Source organism: Onychostruthus taczanowskii, unplaced genomic scaffold, assembly GCF_017590055.1.
Source record: "Onychostruthus taczanowskii isolate IOZ18803 unplaced genomic scaffold, ASM1759005v1 scaffold18, whole genome shotgun sequence".
Lineage (NCBI taxonomy): Eukaryota > Metazoa > Chordata > Aves > Passeriformes > Passeridae > Onychostruthus > Onychostruthus taczanowskii.
In genome coordinates this window covers 6,455,962-6,479,219 of record NW_024499017.1, presented here as the reverse complement: position 1 = coordinate 6,479,219, position 23,258 = coordinate 6,455,962, and the positions used below count along the sequence as shown (strand labels likewise).

General features: G+C 41.8%; 1 protein-coding gene across 1 annotated transcript in view; it reads right to left on the bottom strand.

Moving 5' to 3' along the window:
- Window positions 1–23,258, bottom strand: part of GLG1 (golgi glycoprotein 1) — a 78,682-nt gene extending 55,424 nt beyond the window's left edge. The window contains exon 1 of the mRNA XM_041400507.1: window positions 22,928–23,258. Coding sequence (XP_041256441.1) covers window positions 22,928–23,239 — 312 coding nt within the window. The 5' untranslated portion in view covers window positions 23,240–23,258. The remainder of the gene's footprint in view (window positions 1–22,927) is intronic.

Below are 23,258 nucleotides of genomic sequence, written 5' to 3'. Positions count from 1 at the left end.
TCATCTTCACACCTCTCAAGCTGCTGAAGCACTGACATCCCACTGTCACCCACATTTGGCAAGCAGCAGCAGAAGGTTCACAATGCACAGAGGTGCAATACAATTAAATGTCCACCTAACCCTGTCCAGTGATACAGAGATTTCCACTGCATCTGTGCTACAAAGCAAAAGGTCTCTGGTGCTTTACACGTAAAGTGAAGTCTGTCAGAACTCAGGAAACAACTGAATAGTTGGTGAATTATAACATGAAGCAGTTGGTGAGGGAGGATCGAAAAAATCCTCAAACCACTCTCCTTACTTATCCTTACAAACTTCTGTAAGGAGTTTTCTGCTGGTTTCCTGCTTTCCACCGAGATGATTTCACACACAACAGCCTCCAGGGTGAGTGCTGCTGGGGGAAAGGATGGCACAGGGTAAGTGCAGTATTAAGGTGGATCATCCTGAGCCACCATGAACCTGCTCCTTCAAAAACAATCCCAAGGCCCAGCTCAACCTGAAAGCAGGCTAGAATCTAGGAAGAAAAATCTCTTTATTATCTCAAGTCCTGGAAGCAGCTCTTACCCTAAGAAACCAAAGATCACAAACCTGAGAGGCAATTACAGTTACAGGCTGACAGAACAGCTTGTCTGACTCTAAACAGAGTAATATTTATAAATAAATAAAAAAAAGGAGGCCCAGTGTGCCAAAGTGACTGCCAATTCTTCAGGCAAATTGGATGAGAAATGAGAGTGAATTGTGGATTAATGTGTTTCAGGACTTATTCTGAAGTCTTCACTGCTCTACACACACCTTCCTGTGCTAAATGTACTGTGTGGCCAAAAAGCTGATTTCCTCATCAGTTATATTTATCATTACATTTTAGGGCACAAGACTTTCAAACCCAACATTTTGCAGGCAACCACCAAATTCTCAGAAACATACAACAACCACAAGGGAGGCCCTTACACCAAATCCAACTTAAACCACTGCCAGAAAGGCTGTTCTGCTCTGACTAAGCTCCCAGGCCTGTTACCACAAGCACTAGATCTGTAGTTTCCCACAGATTCACACATTTGCAAGTAATTTAAGATATCTGAAGATTCAGCTCATTGCAACTTGCAAAGCTGCTTCTCTGAGAACAAGCAATGCTACCCTGTTGCAGAAACTATGGTCCTACTTCCTCAAGCAACCAGCTGCTACTGCACAAAAAGACAACTGCTGGCAGAAAATCAAGCTGCTCCACTTGTTCTTGCAACACAAAACTGGGAAGATAAAGAATAATCGAAACATATCTTTTTCTCTCATGCTTTCCAGTGATCTGTCCTTTACTGACTCCAGGCCTCCCATTCCTAGTGAAGTGCTGAACAAGGATAACCTGATGAACATGCAACCAGCAGTAGGCAAATGAGAGCTCTGCAACTCCATAAATAAAAATCGCTTCTGGAAACCAAGATTAATTGTGGCTTGTTTTTAGGAAAGGGGGAGGTGGATGCAAGATGCTTTGCCTGGTCTAAGGGGAAACTAGCTGTTACTTTTAACTCAGCAAGCTACCACAAGTACTCAGTTCAACTTCAGAACTGGAGGACAAGATTCAGCATGGAATTATCACACACCTGGAATAGGAAATTTCCCTACAAAAACAATTGCACAGACCTGGCACTAAGTTTGCTGACTTTTTGGAGTAAGACACCCTCTAAAACACCCAGGTAGTTTCCCACACATTTCTGGAAGCCTGCCTCCTTCGATGACTGTGCAGCAGGAAACTTTGTCAGGACAAGCAAGATCCTACTAATGCAGGTGGGGCTCACCACTGGAAGCCAGTTCTTACTGCCCTCTGAGATAAGCAAATCGGAGTTAATCCATCAATTATTCGAACTGAAGACTTGATCCCTCTTCCTCATCTTCTATTTAAAGTTTCAGTGGAAGCAGGATTAGCAGAGTGAGGCTTTGAACTGTGAAGACAGGAGAGCCAGAAAAGGTGTGTGGTGTTCAGGCTTTACAGAGCAGCACCACAGTGCAAAGTGCCGACAGGCAGTGTGCTGAAATGCTTTAACTCTTCTCAGGCAGATTTATAGCATCTCCTAAAAAACAAAGTACAAGCAAACAAAAAACAAAGTCTAAGCAAGAACACCCCCGAATCAAAAAGTAATTCATGCTGTTTTTTCAAAAGTCTTTCTTTTTACTTCTGCTCATTAACAGCCTCCATGCTAATCTGAGCTACATTTTTTTTACAAAAGTAATTTTGTTACTACTTTGCCCCACCTTGATAGTACAAAATTTCAGACATTCACTTCCAGACACCTCTACTGGTGCAGTTTAGGGATACTTGGATGGGGCAGATTAGGACTGACTACACACACTCCCACTGTTTCTGCCAGAGCCAGCTCACAAGAAATAGGACAACAACCTGCTTTGGGAGAATTCAGACAGCTGAGTCTGCAAACAAAACATTTGTTAACTCTTTGAACTGACTTACACAACTAAAAGTGATTTTTCCTCCACTTAAAAATAGACCAAATTCTGTTGACAGTCTCTTACAAAGCTTAAGTTTTAGCTGCATTTTGATGAAAAAAGGGGTTTTAAGCACTTTTTTGCTTCATTTTTTCACTTGAAATTTGCCCAGTTTGCACAAAAGGTTTCTCTCAACTGCCAGCACTAGAAACAAGCTGTGATGCAAAAATCAAGTGGAGTTTTATTGTACCTTATACAGCCTGTGCCAAATGTCTTACTAAATCAGCTGTCAGAATCATTGGTAGCAGGTAATGTTGTCACAAAAATGCTGAAGAGGAAAAACAAGATGTTTTGCAGCATGAAAATAACAGATGCTTCAAGGAGAAATGTACAACCCTTCTTTTGACCAGACCTTTACTAAATTAATCATCTCTACCTGTTAGATCAAAGTCACTTTCTAAACATAAAATCATACAGCTGCATTTAATGAAAACCCAAATTTAAGTGATGACAAGCACTAATAAATATGCTAATTTCTTCATTTAGTTGGCACTTGTAACACTAGTACAAAGAAGTAAGTTATTTCATTAAACACTGCAGCTCCTCTGGGGAAGTAACTGAAGCAGCTCATCGTGACTGTTTTCAGACAGCCCGTTTTGGTGAACCAGGGCTCTAAGTACACTCAAACGACTCCCTGCGTGAGGCAATAAGCATCAGCATCACAAAATTAAAACCTGTTCTCTTTAAAGTGAGACAAAGGAGCCGTCTGACAGCAGGTTGCAGTCGCTTTCTCCAGAGGGAACCGCTCTGCAGGCAGCAGCAAACACAAGGCAGACAGACAGCGCTGGAGCTTTAACAGATGCCGGGGATTTCCCAGCCTAACGCATATTAGCACTTTGTATTTGCAATCCTGATTTCCAGCACCAAGCAGTTAATTTGCATGCTAATTAGAAACAGGTCACCAGAAAATTGCACCAGACAACCTTTCTGTACTGACTGGAAAGGACAACGACACATTTACATAAAGTCTATATCCTTCTTTTAAGGACATTTTCCCATCCAGAAGTTTACAGTATATCAGGGTGCTCCTTTCATTGACTGAGCATGCATTTCAATACATGCTTATCTCAGATCTGGAAAAATTAAAACTGGTTTAATATCAGACATCTTATGAGACAAACAAAACAAATATGCAAGTCTGTGCAATGCTAGAGAAAATAATGGTAAATTAGTCTAACCAGAAAGCCTCCTTTTACCACGGTACAAAATTAAACAGAGTAAGCCTGAAAGAAAAGCATTGTTAGAGTATGCCAGAGAGAAAGCTTAGCAACTGGTTAGGCCTTGCAGCTCTCAAGTCTGCACGTTCATCCAGTTCTGCTCAGCAGTCGCATTCACTGGCAGTGACACGATTAAAAAGACAGGAGGCAGCAAGGAAAGATGGTGTTATGGACATTTAACTTCCTGGAAACACACTCTACAGCATCCTCTCTCTTTGAACCTTCTTTTATATGCTAATACTTAGAGTATTATGCTTAAATCAAATGCCCCTTCAGCTTAGCTGTAGAGGTGTTATGTTGCCAAGCCTAATAAAACTGAATTACGGCTGCTGTTTGTCATACATTAGACTCACTGGCACCTCAGCTTCTGAGAAATCATTTCATTTGCTCCAGAACTTCCAAGACTGATCACTTGATATTATCGGACAATAACTTTCAAATTATTTCAAAACAGACAGAAATACTACTGCAAGGCTCTACCTCACCTTAACACGACACTGTTATCTACAATTTTCAGGATATCCATAAGCTGATGGACTTGAATAAAGACTTCCAGATGCTGAGGTTCATGTACAACTTTTGTGCTTCTAACAGGCACTCTCGGGTGTTTAAGTCTCATCTAAGAAATCTTTCCCAGCTCTTTGCCCATTTTGCCTGTGGGGCTGCGGATGCTGCTCTGGAGACCAAACACACTGAGGCACAGCAGTTCAAACCAGGCTCTAGGATCCACTCTGCTCTTTACACACCCCCATCTTTGTTCATCCTGAACACCATCACCAGTGCCACTGTCTGAGGAGCTGGGCTGCTCAAGTTAAAGGTCAAACAAAGTTTTGGGTCCAGCCTGCAACCTCCTGCTCCATCAGGAGTTCAGTTCAAAGCTTGGTCCTGCAAGCAGCTCAACTGGCTTAACTAAGCACAGCAACAAGACGTGGCACAAGAGGTCCTCAAAAACCAGCAAAGGAAATATTGCATGCAAACACAAACTAGCTGAATGAACTAAAACTCAAAGATGTGATCCACAATAACCTTGCAAGAGAATGTAAAGTTGCTGTGAGACTCAAGAAAATAATTTTACACCACATGAGCTGGCTGCAAGGTCCTTTGATTTTATGAAGCACCAACTTTTGAACTACTTGCAGACAACCAACAAAGGAGTCTGCATAGAGCAACACATCCACACATGTGGTTTTAACACTGAATTAAGCATATATCTGAACACAACCATCAATATAACAACCTGTGGACCACCAGCTGTGTTGCCTCTTTAATAATACTTATATCAATTAATACAATTGCCAGTAGATGACCCATTAATGAAAAAAGCATTTGTTTCAACTACCTAAGAGGTTGAGGAAAAATGTAAAATTCTGTAATATTATTAGCCACAGATCTACAGAAAATTAAGCAGTAAAAGATGAAAAACAAGTACTATTACTGTGCTAACTCATCACTTTTGTTCCTAGGAAGTCTGAATGGCTATGGCCTTTTCAACATGTTTCCTGGGAAGACATCAAGTAGACACATGATTTTTCACCAGCACAGCAGTTGCCACTGGAAATCCAAGCAGACACCAAATCACACAGAGAGAAAATCCTTCAGCCAGTACTTGGGATCTACACTAGGAATTCACTGCAGTAAAACTACTGAACGGATTTGCCTATTCTCAAAAGATTTGTTCATATGCTTGAAGGCTTTAATGTGATCACAGCTGTACAGCAGCTTCTTTGCCTTCAGAAATTCCAGGAGAATTGAGGTGAAAAGGGTATTAAAAAAAAAAAGAAAAGAAAAAAAGAAAATCAGTAAACCCAGCAGACAGAAACCCTGTATGTATCCTGTATCTGATCCTCACCTTCTTGCTGGAAACTAACAAGATTGCAGGAAACAATCACTGTGATTACAATCATTTACTGAGGCTGTTCATAAAGGCCCCATAAAGGCCACAAGCCAGACTGGCTTTGAATTGCATGAGCACAGAAAGCCCTGAAGAATGATAATTGTCAAAGAATTGTTAAACTTCTGCATACAAAGAAAGACATCTTCTGATTAAGGTTAGATCTTGTCCCTTCATATCCAGCACTGGATGAAAGGTTTCACTCCAGTTGATATCCCATGCCCACCCCTGTCTTTTTATATCACTGCCTCAGGTCATTTTCAGTATGGGAATGTGAGCCATCATCTGAAGCCACTCCTCAAAGCACAGAGAACTGACTTGTTAGTTAATTTTATCTCTAGTCATGCATGAGCAATCTCTTGATAACATAACAGGGGTTTTTTCCTTATTTAAACAAGAGATGTATCAGCAATGAAACAAAGCAGACAAGAGTTAGGCACAAAAGCAACATTAAATGGCAGATAAGAGAACATGGAAAACAAGCTCTACAATGACACTAAAGTATAGCATTCCAACTTTCCCACTCTTTTCTTGAGAAATATGGAGAACCATGTTTATTGGCTATTTTTCAGTCTCATGATCTTTCCAAGAACTTCAAGGAAACAGTATGCTAACACAATATTACACAACTGCAGCTTTCAGATAGCACAGAATGGAGGATCTCAAACTTTTGAGAAGGGTGTGTTTGGTTTTCTGTAAAAGGGGGAAAAACAGGATTCTGCCACAAAGTCCCATGATTTCAATGTTAATATCCCTTGCCCCTGTTTGCTCACTTCCTGCTCCAGGAATTTCCCTCTTGCGAGGTTCAAGACCCAGTTGAGCTCTGGTTTCTCTGGCTGCAAGTGACAACTTCCACCTCAAGCTTTCTACCACATAACAAATTTTGGGATGTAATTAAAAAGCTTTTGAGCAGACTCAGAAATGGCTCCTCAAAGTAATTGCCAGTTTTTTTGAAAAGCTCGCTGGGCAAAGAATTCATTCAGTTGGCCCATTAACCACTAAATCATTTCAGTGGGAGCCTGTGAGGGTTTACAGTCTTCATCAGGACCTACAATGTGGGGTTTGTGGATGGTTTTAAGTTAATGTGACCTGACCTTCACCAATACAGAGAACACTACCTGGGATTCCCTTAATGAGATCACTAGGCTCCTAACTTCCTTTTTCAAGGATCATGCTGCTTCTTGGATCCCTCTGCCACCAAAGTAAGGAAGAGGGCAAGGCTTTAAGCAGTACAGCATTAGAGTATCTGACAGCCGCTGAAGCCTTCCTGCCTGTCAAAGCAGGGTGCAAAGATACCTTTCCATTGATACAATCAGTGTTGCTACCAAGGGGAGACCAAAAACTGCACTGAGTTGAATACAGGCAGGAATAAAATGCTTCTGTCTGACAGACTTGGCAGTTGTCACACACACCAGGAGAATGCACGAGACAAACCTCAAGGAAGAGAGTCTTGCAGGTTGTTTGCTGTAGAGTTACCTTTCCTAAGCTTGGTTATGCATTCATTATCCATTTGCACACACAGGGATGTATTAACCATGAACACACAATGCAGTTTTGCTAATTAGCTTAATCAGAAAAGACTAAACATATCCCCATTTCCTTAATATGAACCAATTTAAAGACAGTAGTTTATCCCCTCAGGGTAAGGCTGCCTGCCTGACATTTCTATTTAATATTAATGTTGAGTCCACTGAAATTTATACATGGTATTCTGAAGAAAATGAAGGTTCTGAATAAGAGCTGGTCTTTATTTAGGTCACTTGCACCAGCAAGTATTTATAATAACTCTTTCATCTCTTAGAAAACCACACCCTTGTCACACTCTTACACCACAGATTATTCCAGAAATTCTCTTCTGTCCTAGTATCTGCTCCTTAAGCCCATTTATTCCTTTCCACTTTCCATTGAAAATTCATAATTAATACTTTTGAAAATGCTGAAGTCTTTAGCTTTCATTTACAGACCACCTCCAAATATTACACAGCCCTGGAGAACCAGAAGTCTACAAAGCAAGTGACTCCAGTTGTTTTGATTTTATGCAGAAGACTTAAAATACATATATGTGCAGGTTTTTAAAAAAAAACAATCTGCAAGCAGTTTGAGATCTCCTGGGTATTGATCAAGGACTTTAAATAGAGTAATTAGCCAGGGTTCATTAAAACATGTTTTCATTAGCTTCCCTAGATATTTAATCTGAATTAATTTACCCAGCCACGTGCCCCAGGTACAAATTTTAACCCCCTTATGCCCAGTTTCCCATAACATGGACATCTTTTCCCATCAAGGCTTCACCAAGTCTTTGCCCTATTTTCATTACATGGAAATGAAACATCTCCTCCTTGACTTTACTACCACACTCCTCCCACAAGGTCTTGACTTGCAACTTCAGCCACCCAGGTTTTACCTGGATGAGTTGACACTGTTCAAATCTCTCCAAGGATGAGCTTATCTGGAGCAGGGACTACTGAAACACCTGAAGCTACTCCTAAGCACTTTCACTCACATTCAAGTGCACAGGAACCACCTCCCATTTTCCCTGAACAAAAGCTGTTGTTTTGTTCAGCTGCCCTGGCCAGGGGAGCAGCAGCCTTTACCACTGAAGCAGAAAACTGTTAGAAACTTATTACTCCTGGATTTAATCTGCTTCTCAGTCAGATCAGTGCCCACTCCATCAGGTGCCCAGGCATCCCACTGTTACCCATCACCTTAGTTTATGACAGTAACATGCAATGCCTAATCCCAACACCATGCCTCATTTCCCCTCCGGAGCATGGGTGCTCATGCTAACATGCTTTTTTAGAGGATTTTTCTCTATCCACTCAGCTCCAAGACTCTTAACCTCAGCTTAAGAGAGGTGAAGGCCTGAAGCAGCCTGACTTAGCCAGTAAGCCATCACACTTCAGCTTCTCCCAAGAACTGTCTTCCTAGGAGTGTCACAAGGCATGACAGAATAAAGCCAGACATGGCTTTCCCAGGAATGCTCTCTCAAAGCACTCTGCAGAGGTTTTAACACATCACAAAGACAGCATAAAAAGTGGGATAAGAGCAACAAACATGTATCAAGGGCTGGCTGAGGCATGCAAACCTCCAGGGAATGCTGACCTTACAAACAAGGCACTAGTAAAGCAGAAAAAAACTCCAGGAAAAGTTCATTAGAAGCTTTTAATCATCCTGCCCTGACACAGGATAAACAAAATACTTGGTTCAGAAAATAAAAGCCTAAAATAAACATACAATTGGCCCATGTTATTACTGGCACTACTGAATGCCACGGTGCCTATCAGCTGAAACAGCACTATCCACTCCCTCCCCAAACCAGCAAAATACATCTTTGAGACCATCCCTTCTTCAAGAATGAGGATTAGGACAGAGAAAAGCTCTGTGACCAAACAGATTTGCCTCATTTGTTTCCAAAACACTGCAGCAAGATCTTAGGCTGCAAGAGCTGCATCTAATACTTGAAAGCTGTACCAAAACCGCATCATTTTATCCAGAGGAATCACTCCCAGGAGAAGAGCTGATCACCTCATTCAGAAACTTATGTTGAAACATTTCTGGATGAGTGACCAGACAGGTCAGCTCACTCCCTAAACAAACAAAAGAAAGACTGCTACTAAAAATATCCTAACTAAAGCTGTTTCTCCTTCTGGGAATAGGGAAATCCCAAATCCTCACAGGGCAATTTTAGCTGTAACTGCTGACACATCTCTGGAATATATTCCCCACCTGCCACAGAACTCACTACTGAATTGGATGGACCAATATGGTCCTTCATGTCATTCTGCAGACAGAGCCAACTGCCCCTGCTCTCTGCAAGAGTACTGCCTTAGATTTACAGCATAAACTATTTGAAACACTCACCAAAATCACCATTTAGGACACCCATTCCTCAAAAAAAAGTAAATGGTCAAACAGCATAAATAAAGTCAACTGGGTTGTCTTTCTGTTTTTAAGAAACAAAAAAAGAACAGATAACTCACAACTTGTTTAATAGCCCAGAGGAAGAAAATATACTCAGGTTCAGTAGGGCATTCTGCAAAAAATCAAACACCTTACGTAAAACTGGGCCCTGTTCACATGTGTACCAATTATTCAACTACAGCACATCCACATAAGAGATGCACATCATTTTAGTTTCTGCACTCAATTTAGTTAATCTTGGACAAGCCTGACACATGCCAAGATTTAAAAACTATTACACTTAATTTAACATTTCAATCCCACGCATCCTACCCAAGCAACCAAGCTCTGAACACAAAGCAAGCCTGAGGGACTGGAAGTGTGGCCCCCCTGCTCCATTCACCCTAAACTCTTTGATAGGATGTTATGTCATGTTATTCAAATCCAAGTGTGACTGACAAGACTCTTCCCTCCTCCAGCAGCTCTCCAGGGAGGCAAGGGTTATTTTGGTAACTTTATCTGTTGTTTTCCTCAGCAAGCACTTTCTTCCCAACAGGGAGTTTCATTGATAAAACTACCCAAATGCATCCACAGTGTTACAGCCAAGGGAGCACTGCAGAATTCCCAAAGTCATGAGCAGTATTCATCACACATGTACCTCAGGCTCTTACACTCCCAAGTAGATCCTTCAACTGCTGCAGGTTATATGCAACTTCATAAACATTTGCCAGAAACTTGGCAAGACACATCGTCTAGAGAATTTGAGGACAAGCTGCCTGTGCCCCTTCCCTCCTCCACAACTATTCCCAGGGTATCTCTGTCACATTAAAAGGAGGAGTTGCAGTTTTCTGGAAAGAAGAATGCCTATGGCAATCAAATCCTAAGTATTTACCAGGCACGTGAGTATCAAAACTAAGAACAAATACATTGCTCCACACTGCTGTTTTATGACAGCCTCAGGCATTTTTGTAGAGAAATAGCATATTACTACTCTCTTAGTCCTAAAATTCCTTTTGGACTAAAATATGCAGCACATTTGCTCTAAAAGAAGGATGAAGCACCATTTCAATCCCACAATGTTTTTAAGACTCTGAGATGCTACAGGCAAAAGAAATCGTTCCATATTTTTATAAAGCATTTCCATGGATTAAAGCTAGCAACAGACTGTAAGAAAGGATGTGGAACATCGAGTAACTCAGACTGACGCAGTGTCCTGTTATCTTTTGATACAGCAAGTCTTGCAAGTGAATGTTAAACATGTTCATATCTTTTATTGTAAGGAACAACAAACAAAAAATTATAGAATCATTCAGGTGAGAGACTAATAAAAAAAACCCAATGCAATCTGCTTACGATTAAGAGACACTACTCATTCCCAAGACTGTAGGGGCAAAGCTCTACTGTTATGGAACATATCATGCTGAAAAATAAAACAAGAAACTCAACCAAACCTCACCTCTGCTCACGGCAGGGAGACAGACTCGCTGCCAGCCCACGCTCTCAGCCTGTACACCATTCCACTGCTGCCAAGTACTGTAGCTCAGGAAACCAAAGCACAGCTATTTGAACCAGCAGCTCCCAAAGTGTCACAGGATCCTAACACACTTCTCATCCAGGAAAACTGGATGAGCTCTACAGGTAACTCCACAGAAATGATAACTGATGTGGAAGCTGTTATCCTGCTCACACGAGGGCTGTGGCAATCCTCAGAGCAAGGTGCAAGCTGTGCTGCAGTAAGGGAGCAGCTAACAACTACCACTGCCTGGAACACCAGGACAGAAAGGATTTCAATTTTCTCCAAGTCACTGTTATTCTGAAAGTTTCACCTGTACCTCTTCAAGGAAAGGCAACATCTTTCTGTTGTTACTACATCCAAGATAAATCCTTCCATGGTCAAAATCCCAGCAATACGCTATGAGATCCAAGAAATTCTAATCAAAGCCTCTTGCTTGTTTCTCTGCAAAATGAGTATTTTTTTCCCCAGCTACTGCTTTCACCATCACCACCAATTCTGTGATTTTATCAATGTTATCAGGAATATTACAGTCTATTTCTATGAAAATATGTACTTTCCACACAAGAACAAGTTGGAATTATTGTTCCTGTACCTTGCTCTGAAAAGTCTTAATTAGATTACTTGACTAGCATAGCTTTGTATTGTTCATTTGAATGATATGAAAAATTCCAAGCTAAAACAAACAACAACCAAACAAGAACAGTGCCCACCCTTGGATGTTAATGATGGCTACAGGCTCAGATGCTCAACACAAGCCTACTGCTCCAGTATCCCATGAGAAGCAAGAGTCCCAGCTGGAAAACAATGGCAAAGAGCACTGCCTGCCTGTGGCTGGATCTTCTCAGCTTCTGCACAGCAGCTTCTAGAAGAGAATTACCCTGACATTGTCCTTCCCTCTGCTTCAAGGTGGCTTCATGCCTGGGGAAGTGGCTGTGGTGTTCAATTCTCCATCTGCCCCAACCTCCTCAGATAAAGATGCTCATCTCCTAACAACCCATGCAGCTTCCCTGTCCAGATGGCTTCAGATTCACCAGAAAGAAGCTCACTGCTGAAGGCCTGGATTCAGGTGTGAAGTGCTACCAATGGATCAAATCCCAAAAGAAGGTGGAACAAAGCAATGAGCTCTACAAATGTGAGAGCAAATAGCACTGTACTCACACTGACCAAATTTTACTCATGTACAGTGTTTTGACGGCTTTGAGGCAATTTTAGGTACTCTTCAAATATGATCTCTTGACATATTTTACAGCTTTTAATGCTAAAAAAAGTGTAAAACATACAAAGAAAGAACTTAGAAAACCATACCAAAGCCCAGAAGGGCTATTTAGGAGTACTTTCAGCAGCATTGGCTCCCAAAGTAATGGATCATATTAAAAGCCAGCCTCCACAAGTTTATTTTAAATGGCTCCCGAGGAAAAAAGTTCAGTTCAGAAAGACTCTTCTGGCCCAATTCAAAATCATAACAATCATGGTGTATGAAATAATACTCTGCCTCAAAACTTGAGACAAAGATTTTAAGATATACAAAGGTTCTCCAATATTGTCATGTCTAAGAGCCTCTAAGCTACTCTGCTACCTTCTCTTAACATCTTCCTCTTTTACCATTCTTGCTTAAATTCTTGCTCAAATAGCTCCATATTAGGTTCACAGAGGGGATTTTTTTTAACCTAAAACTTTGATCTCCTAGGCAAAATCCCAATTCCAAATTTGTGATCCCAGCAGGCAAAGCAGATGTGATTACAGTCAGAGATCAAACTCCATCTCTCAATAAATGATCACTTGAAGACGGCAACAATATGCTGCCATATTATTTGAAGTTATTCATGATGTACAACTCTAAGGAAGAGAAACATTTTGGCTATTCAATTTTCCCTAAACCAGTCCAGACACCACACTGGACAACACAGCTGTGGTGGGATAAAACATAGCGGAGTAAGTGACTAGAGCACTGATTCTCATCTTCTCTCTTACTATACAACAGAGAAATTCAAGTTGAGTCCTCCTCCCAGCTTCATGCAAGCACCACACAGCCTACCTGAGCTCTCCAGCATTCTTAGAAAGTTTTCAGAAAACGTCTTTTTCAAGTATTCTAAGACTAAGATACTGTGAACCCCAGGGAGTAAAATTGACATTAGAGGATAGCATTTACTAAATAATCTTTGAGAGCATCACAAAGTTGTGATGGGTTTCACTGGAATGCCTCGAGGGAGGAAAGTATTTGGGGAAATTACTTTGGGAAGACCTGACATACAAAGAGAAGAATTTAAATTCCATCAGCACCCTCCCTAGCAGAACAAGTTTAGACTACAGTTTTATACAAGAGGATGCTGCAAGTCTTCACAAATGCCTGGAGGAGGGGAGGGGAACCAAAATCCCTGTAGTTTGTGGTTTGCTGTATGTTTTTCCGCTTTGTGTAAGCGTTACCTGTGAGTTGTTCATGGAAAGGAAGCCAACATAGCCTCAGAGCACGTGAGAAGGATTTGATGTGGACAAGCTCAAGCCACACTGCTGAGTGCCTGAGCTGGAACAAACCCTGCATTATTCCAGGCAGCTCTGCCCAACACGGTGCTGCTATTTCTGGAGTCAGAGGTGAGAGCATTATCAGTGATGGTTCACCATATGTGTATGCCTGCTACAGCACAGACCACAAAGCAAAAATATGGAACACTGCAAAGCTTTGTATTCTGTGAGGGAAGTACAGAACCCCATCATTCCTACAGCTAGTAGGACACATACATCTAATTAAGCCTATTAACAGTAACATTAAAACGAGTGTATACCTTTAGAGATGTGAATCAGTTGAGGGAAATGCTCCCTAAAAACACCCCTTCCCAGGTAACTCCTAGAGACAGGACAAGCATTCACCATGGGACTCCTATTCCAGTATTGTGTTATAAAATTGCAGGAAAGGTTTGCAACATAAGAAACTACTTCAGCCTTTTCTCTTTTTTAGCTTTAACATCTGGTGTTGCTTCACACAACTGATTAAAAACAATTGAAGATGGCTGTTGATCACTGCGTGGAAGCCTCCAGTTAAAAAGTAAGCAATGTTACTACATTCACAAAATCTTTGACCTCTGCTGCAGAGTCAGCTCTATAGGCTTCAGAAAGTTAAGACAGATGTCAACACAAATTTGAATACTTGTATCACACTGAGAGATACACCCCTCACACACCTCAGATGTTGAAGCAAAAAACACAGCATGTTCCTAGAAGCAGTTCAACAGGAAAAGTCAAGAAAGGAATTGGGGCTGTTGGTTGAAGGGAATTTGTAGATGCCTCATCCCTGGAATCGTGCAGGGACTTGGAGCAACCTGATCTAGTGGAAGGTGTCCATGTCCATGAGACAAGCTTTAAGCTCCCTTCTAATCATCCTATGGTTCTATAATGCTATGACCAAAACAGCATCCAAGTCAACACAATGTGATAAGTGAATAACAAAATAAAATGCTTGACAAATAAAACTAGAGTCAACAGGTCTCTGCACCTGCAGTTAACCAGGGCCTTGTATAGATGGAGACAATTTTGACTAGCCTGTCTGAATTTTACAAGAGGATCAGGTTAATATTGATTTGTTTAGATCACCAGGAACACAGCTGAAGAACTGCAGTCTCATGAACAATTACTGCTGCAAATCATGACAACTGCAGCGTTGCAGTGATTTTCTTTGAAAGTAGTTAATTTTTCTGATTTTGCAATATACATAGGCCACAGAGACAAATATAATCCCAAAAATCAACTTGATAAGGAAAGAGCTTACTGCAAGTTTCTTCCAGATCTTATTTCAACTCAGCTGAGAACAGCCTAACAAAAGCTGACTCAGCTCAAATCAAGGCTGGACTGCCACAGAAAGTCTATAAGCCAAGCAGGTTTGGGTATGTTGTCTTTTGTTTAATTCCATCAAAACCTTTTTGAAGGGCAATTACTTCAACACTTAGAAGAATGCATGCTCTGCTGAGTTTGTTTTGCAGTTCACTTGGTGCAAAGTATTTTACCCTGCAATAACAGAACAGTGCAGAAAAGAAAGCCTCAATTAGCAAACTACTGAGCATGATGAAGGCTGGTGAGCTTCCTATTAAGATTCAAAAGATCTAGACAGCAAACTTGCTACCAGATTAAGCTAGTCATTATTTTTTAAACAAAAGACAGCACATTTGCCTGATTGATTTTGCATAGCAGGGCTGTAAGGGCTATTTGGTATTAACCCACACTGTTACATGTAAGTACTTAATTACATCAGCATAACCACTTGCATTCTCTAAAAGAGATTCAAAACTCCTGAGAATCAACTAAGGAAACTACAAGAAGTTTTTCACAAAAGAGCACACAGTTCTACCACTAGGAAAGGAGTAAAATACTCTAGATATGTAGAGAAACCAGGAAAACTTATTACATTAACTACCTTTTGCCATGTCAGCAATTCTCAGCAATACATTGCTTCAGGTAAAGATGCAAAAAAACCCCAAATGCAGCATATAGTAATTTCTGTCCTGTATGATGATGGTCATTCTTCCCTATGGTGTTACTTGGCAAAAGGAACATTCCATGTGTACCATTAGGCTTTAGCCTACTCTTACTAAAGGCATAAGGTGTTCAGTTTAAGGCAAAATTGTAGACATTACAAACAAGAAATGCACCCTAATGCTAACAGGTGAAATCTAAGCTCACAAAGCTGTAAGATCTGTAAGACACAGTTATCTAAAAGAAAAAAATTAAATAAACTCATGCACAAAACCCTTAAAGACAGCACAGAGAAAAAAGACACCTTTAACTTCTGAAGGAGACTCCTCAGCTCAGAGCTGCAGACATTCAGACACCAGCATTCCAGGACAGTTTTTATGAATGTCACCCCTGCTCAGAAGTGGAACAGGATGGGTTTTCATCTCTTGTCGTGATGAAAAAAGGTTGCAATTATGCCACAAGCTGGCACCCAGGGAAAACAGGATCTCTGCTCCTCACCTAATGCACTGTGATGGATACTGATAAACTGAGCACCCAGAAAATCAAGGTATCCCATGATAACAGAAAATTATCAGCTAACAGAATTGAAAAATTTTAGTGCCATAGCAACCAACTTCACAGACTTTAAAACTGAATTAGTCAGAAGATCAAAAAGAAAAAACTATTTTAAAGCAAGATTTCAAATAAAAAGGCAATTACCTAGCCCTTTTATTCATCTAATTCTTTGGGGTATATTATTAGGAAGAATAACTGCAAAGCTTTTTCCAAAGCAAGTGTGCATTTTCCCAAGACCAAAGAAGCAGAATCCACTGGAAAAGTGGTGCATGCATGCAGGAAAGCTACACTATAAAGAACACCTAGTCATCTCTGTACTAGAAAACAAACACAGCACTTTATTTGCCAAGAATAATCCCTCTTCAAAACATTCTGTTCCAACCATGACAACCCAACGCAGCACCAGAGAGATCTCCTTTCCTCCAGTACAAGGGAAGGAGAGAGTGCATGCAAAACACAGCCTAGCTGTACCTGTCTACTGTAAAAACTGACCAAGTCTTTGCTTTGCAACATATTCAGGTATTTGACTCAGGAAATCACCTCCCCCAACAGGGCTTTCTCACTGCACCCTGAGCCAAGCCCAGGCTGCACAGCCTGCATCAAACTTTATTTTTTCCCTTGTATTTCCACTCCTTTTCTCCTTGGTATGCAGAGCTGCAGCAGGCCAGCAGTGCCAGCTCGCTGGAGGAAGCAGACCTGTAAGATAATCTCTTTTACTGAGCCAAACATCCCAGGCCAAACTGATACACAACCAGCTACCACAAGTACCAGCCTGCCAAGAACAGCAGAGAATTAAGAAAAACAAATCCACCTTAAAAAAAAAACCCAAAAAAAACAAAAAAAACAAGAAAACCCACAAAACTAACTCTCTTTGCTAAGAAAAAGGATATGGAGGACTAAGAACCTGTGCTCAATGCTCTGTTCACAAGACAATCAGTCCAGCACCTGGAATGAGAGAGACCATGTTACCCTCTATTCAGCTCACACATGGCTTCAGCAAGAAGAAAAGAGTACTTTTAAACATTGCTGCATCCTGAGATGAAGCCAAAGGCTGATGCCAAAGTAACCAACCTAAAAACAAATCAAACTTTTAAAGTATATTTAGTATTTCATTTAAGACTTAACTACAAAAGCCAGGAGGAAACTGGGCTTACACTATCCAAACACAAGGGAAAAAGAGAACCTCAGAACAAAAACGCAGCTAATCTTGGGTAAGAAGCCAAGCCTCAGGAGAAAAACCTTCAGTGCTCCTTGCCTTCCTGTTGCTCATGTGTTTTTCAAAACTTAATCATCTCAATCCTTTTGCCTAGGTCCAGCCATTCTCTTCCATTGATTTGGATAGTCCATCTTGCCTTTCATGAATTTTAAAAGCAGGAGAGACTATATTCACAATTCAAATTAATTTGCAGGTACCACAAAGCATTGTAAATTCTTCATTAAATTCAACTTAAGACAGAACTGTATCTGAAAATTTCTACTTCGGATGTCACAGGCTGCAATTCATACAGCCAAGTTACAGAGCAATAATTAACTCAATTTCTTAAAACTGCAACACATTTTTCCTTTAAGTTAGCTCAACTCCAACTATACTGGTAAGAATTCTCCTTTTATTTTTGTCAGGAAAGTAGCAGTTCTTAAACTCCTGTGTCCTTTCCAGATTGTGAATGATCACCAGGTCAATATCCTTTAGAAAGAAGGGAAAATGTAAGCAAAGCCCTTGGCGAAGCTTAAGGTACATCTTTCAGGTTTCTGATCATTGTCTTTAAAAAAAACCAACCCTTTGAGTGTTGGTATCTGAACCAGATGATAATGCTGTAGGCACTGCAAGAGTACCACTGGAATACTAACTGCCTGCTCCTTTGCAATAGTAATCATCAGAGAACCAGAACAGCCTCCATCCCACAACCACAGACTTATAAACCCACAAAACAGGGAGTTTCTTAAAACTTAAACAGGCAGTTACTTAAAACAGCTCAGCTGAAGGCCAGGGAGAATGCCTGAGGATTTTGGGGAAAGAACCCCATAAGTGCTGAAAGAGATGGTCAACCCTGCCAGGAGTGTCTTCACCACTTGCATCTCCTAAGAACTAGCCCAACCTCACACTATGTTTAATCCACAGCTCTCAATTACTTAGAGCTCTGGACAGGTAACCAGTCATTTGCTGCCACAAATGAGACATCTCAAAAAGGGAACTTTAAATGCCAGCCTCCCCCTGTGCCTGGAAAACAGAGATGGAATAACAGGAGCATGTGCTCAAATATAACATAATGTCATACGTCGAGTCAAACAAAACCTTTGACCTTGAACTCAATAAATTAGGGAGATAAAAAAGAGGAAAAATAAAGTAAAATGAGCTACTGTGACAGATCATACTCATCTACCTCAGTGCAAGCAAAAAGATTCAGGGAAGCCTTTACATTTCCAATCCATTTACCAAAAAGGCAGAAACACTAGAGAAGCAGGACAAGGACTGGGAACACACAACTTCTCCTACAGTTACAGGATAACCCAAAGAGATTAAGACTCCAAGCATGCATTACTGTCTGGTTTCTATTCTCCATCTATAATTTTAAAACAAGTAATTTCACTGACACTATTTTATCAGATCACTTAAGGAGCTCAGGTACACACAGAGTGAGGAATAAAACATGTAAATGGCAGAAATATGACAGTTCCCAGCTTGTCAAATGGTACACGCTCCCCAGCCCATTAAGTCACATCAAATTAATTTTCTGGCCTTTTACACCAACTACAATACTGAAATAACAGGAAAAATACTATTCTTGAAACACACAGCCTTCATAACTTGTTTTGTTCTTAATCCAATCTGCAAGACTAGGAGAGTCCTATTTTCTTCCAGAAGGCAGAGCATTAAGGCTCAACTACACTGTTTTTGCCATAAAGGTGTTACCAAAGAAAGGGAACCACTCAGGATGAAGAAAGTAGCAGGAGGCCAAAACTTTGATCTCTAATCCCATCTTAACCACAACTGTTTGATCTTAGAAAAAATACTTAGCTTTTAATGCATTAACATGATACAGAACAATATCATGCTATAAATATTGCACAATCTTTATAAGGGCAATGCTCAACAATTATGATATCAAATTCACTCACCAATTAACCAGATGTAATGGAGGCTCTAAAAGTAAAATTATGCTCCACTAGTAAACCAGATAAGAGACCCACACTGGATAAGATTATTTTCATCCCTTTTAATGTTTCCCACCTCAAATTCAACAACCTGGTCATGCTTCAATTGCAAATCATCATTAATCAAGCAAAAATTGTTACCTAGCAAATATATTAATATTTCATGGGTTTATTTATACTTTAACCCCCATGCAAATCAGTTTAACAGGCAACCCACAAAAAAAGGGCTTTAAGGCTGCAGCCTATGTTCAGTGAAATGCAAGCTCTGAAGTCTTTCCAGAAACAGGTTTGCAACCCGAATCCTTTCAGGAAAAAAGCACTTTGGAACACAATTTTTTAAAATATACATACACACTACCCCTTTCTACTCTTTTTATATCATGGCATAGACTTACGTGAATAATAATTAAAATCTTGATGACAAAATTTAAGTCACTCAAAACTGTAATAGATCCAGTACATTAATACTTCCAACTAGAAGGAAGTTGATTCATCTGCAAAATGCATCAGAAAAATGGGGTTTATTCTGTTTTCTGATTATGGTCAAAAATGTTTAAGCTGAGTAGCTCTGACTATGACCATTTCCTTTTCCAATCAAGGAGCATCCTTCTACTACAAAAGGAAAGAGGATTCTGCACTACATTAACTGAACATTTCTTTGACTCAGTGGAAAAATCAGTGGTAAAAAATATTTTATATCAGTCTGGGGATCTGACTATTTTTTCTTCAAGAATTCTAAAAATACACAGTGTTTAAATAACTCTTTTGATAATACTTTAAACTGACAGTCTACCAATAACCTCCCAAAACCAAACCTTTACAATTTACTATTTGGGGATTTTGTTTGGGTGGGTTTTCTAATTTGAATGCGGAGTTTGGGGGTTTTTTTTACTATTTTCTTTGTGTCAGACTGTTCTTTACTATTTGTGTTAAACTGCTCCTTTCAACATTTGCCTTACAAGTTGGGCTCCTGTACCAGCTGACCACTGACTCAACACTCCTGCTCCTTTAGAAGCAGAATTACCCAATGAAAGCAAGAGATGTGCTTTACTGCTCCTTTCAACATTTGCCTTACAAGTTGGGCTCCTGTACCAGCTGACCACTGACTCAACACTCCTGCTCCTTTAGAAGCAGAATTACCCAATGAAAGCAAGAGAAGATGTACTTCAAAGACATCCACTCCTAGAAATCAGCAGATACTGAAACCATGTGATTGCACTCACACTGACTAACAAAACAAGCCCACCTTCTCTTCTCTTTATATTTTATAGACTCAAAAAGAATGTTCCAATTAGTTGTTTCTCCTAGTTATTCATATTTAGAAGTGTCCTAGCCTGCTTGTATAACGCTAAGAAAAATCAATGGATAATCCTCATAGTAACACCCCCAGTTTCAAACTCAATTTTCTCTACTTTAGAGAAACATTTCTTATGAGAAAAGTAAGATTACCTTAAACACCTAGAGAAAAAAAGGCTGCTTCTGCAGCCTAACAGCATCTAAAAATCTTACCTGCTACTTGCATCAGTGTCCACACACTGTCCTCACTAATGGCATCACACACAAAACAAATTCCCCAAATCTCCACTTACTATAACCTGACTGGTTTTAAGTGGGCTGTATGACTCAGACTAGATCCTCACCCATTTTAAAACGTAAATGGCACTCTTCTGGTATTGTCCAAACAAGCAGTCAGATGCTCTAGAGTCAAAAGTAAAAGTTATATCAACAACAGCCAATACGTCACTTATTTCCTCTGCCGTCATCTCCAATGCAAAGGAAATGTCTGAGACAACATCTGACCCCACTCCCAACCAGCTGAAATGCTACCCAATATTTACAACTCATGACTTTTATTCACAGTCTAAATATCAAGTCCTAAACAGTAGGGATACAAAGAAGTCAGCTATTTTACTTAATTTCTTAGAGCAGCACGCTGTGAAGTCATTTTCACATCGGGATGCAGCCCATCACATCGGTCTTACTGGGGGCAAAATGTTGAGAGTTAAGAGCAGCTGACAGTGCCCTTTGCAGGCTGACAGACAAAGACAAGGCCACAGAGTGGCACCTTCAGAGAAAAAACTCGATCCAAAAGAGCCCTGAGATGTACTGTCGATGCCTGGGATGTCACCCAGGAAAAAAACTCACCTTCAGCGCTGGGCATCAGGCAGCACTACAGCTAGACAAGACCAACAGCCAGAAAACTACTGTCATCAAGGCAGGCTTAGGAATGGGAAAAGGAAAACCACAAGCAGACATAACATTCAAGTTCTCAGGAGATATGCAGAGCCAGCATAAGGGTTTGTACTTGCTGAAAATAAAGCGTGATGCAAAACATTCTTCACCTTCGATTTGATCTTATCCCTCTCCCTGCACAGCCCTGGGTACCAGCCCTGCACTCACCCCTATCTGTGCTTTAACTCAGGAAAATGACAAAACTATTCCTGCAGAAAACCGATAAACTAGACCACAAAAGGGTTCACCTCGCTAAAATGGCAGAAAACCAACAAGCACTGGAACTGTGAAAAGGGTAGGGAGGGGCTACGCAACTGGAAAGAAAGGAACAACAAGAGCTTGCCTTTTTGGCAGGCTGGCAGCTTGTGAGCCACTGCCTGTGAGGTCAGCTTCCGAGATCCTCTCACACAGGATGCCACACTAAAAGCGGGGCAAAGGATCCCAGACAGGTGAAAGAAACAGCAAGGGGCAAGTTATTCACAGAGCACATATGGGAGCGTTTCATACCTGTGACAGATGCTGCAGCAGGACTCATTGAAAACACCCACCATGAGTGTCTTACTAGCTATCCACCCAAAACGGAAATATGAAGTTAGATTAAAATCTAAATTAGCTTTGCGTGTTAAGCCAGAACTAATCACTGACACTTACTGGTTCAAGAGTTCCTTCTATTAGAGTAACCATTGCCACTGCCATCTGCTGTCCCCATAAAAACGGATGAGAAACGAGCCCAGGTTTTTCCTAATCACATTCCCTATTGGGCAAAACACCATTAAAAGTGACCCAGCCTGGCATTCCCGGACTCTACAGCAGAGAAACCAAGAATACACAGACCTAGAGACCGGGAGGGCTCACTAAAGGCACGTCCCCCAAGGGCTGCTTCAAAATGAGCCCAGGAATGAATGAAAAGATGGAGCTGGAAGACTCGGAGGAGGCAACACAGTTTTTTCTTGAACTGGACTTAAAACTGCTCACCACAGGTGTTTGGGAAAAACACAGACTGCCCCGTTAACCTCCCCATAAAGTCACCTAAGTCCAACGATTACACACCGAGTTTCATACGCGCACAAGCGAGGACTGGAAGGCAGCCGCCTCTGCAGCCGAGTTCTAGGCGAAGGTGGGAAAACCCGAACGTGAAAAAAACATCTCGGGTCACCGCTGCTACGAGCACGGCTCCTTCACTCAGCAAAACGCGGGCTGGGCTGTCCCAGAGCTCCAGGAACGAACAAGGCAGAGCACAAAGCCATCCCCGAGAGCTCTCCCTGCCCGGAGGGCGCTGCGCGGGCGGCAGCGCGGAGCCCCGAGGCGCAGATGAAGAGAAGCTGCTCTCCGGAGCCCTCACGGCCACCCCGCAGGCAGCTCGCTCCCCTCACGGAGCTCCGCAGCGCAAACTCCGATTTTTAAAACGCAAACCACGAGGGAAACGCGGCGCGGCGGCGCGGCGGGGCGCGGACCCGGCTCTTTGTTCGCCGCCGCGGGCAGGCCCGGCCCGGCCCCGGGCCCGACCCTCACCTCGCGGACATCCTGCAGGCACTCGAGCACGGCGAGGTTGTTGGCCCAGCTGTGCTTGGAGCAGAGCCGCACCACGTCTTCCCGGCACACCGCCTCCTCCGACAGCTTCCACCCGCTGCCCGACCCGCCGCCGCGGGCACTCCGCGGGGCGGCCGCGCCCGGCCCCGCCGGCTGCCCCGCTCCGGGCTGAGCACCGCCGGGACCGGGAAGGCCGGCAGCAGGGCCGGGCGCCCCCGGCCGCGCCGCCAGCGCCAGCAGCAGGAGCAGCGCCGGGCCCGGGCAGCGGCTCCGGACACGTCCGCACGGCGCCATCTTGGATCCGCCACCTCCG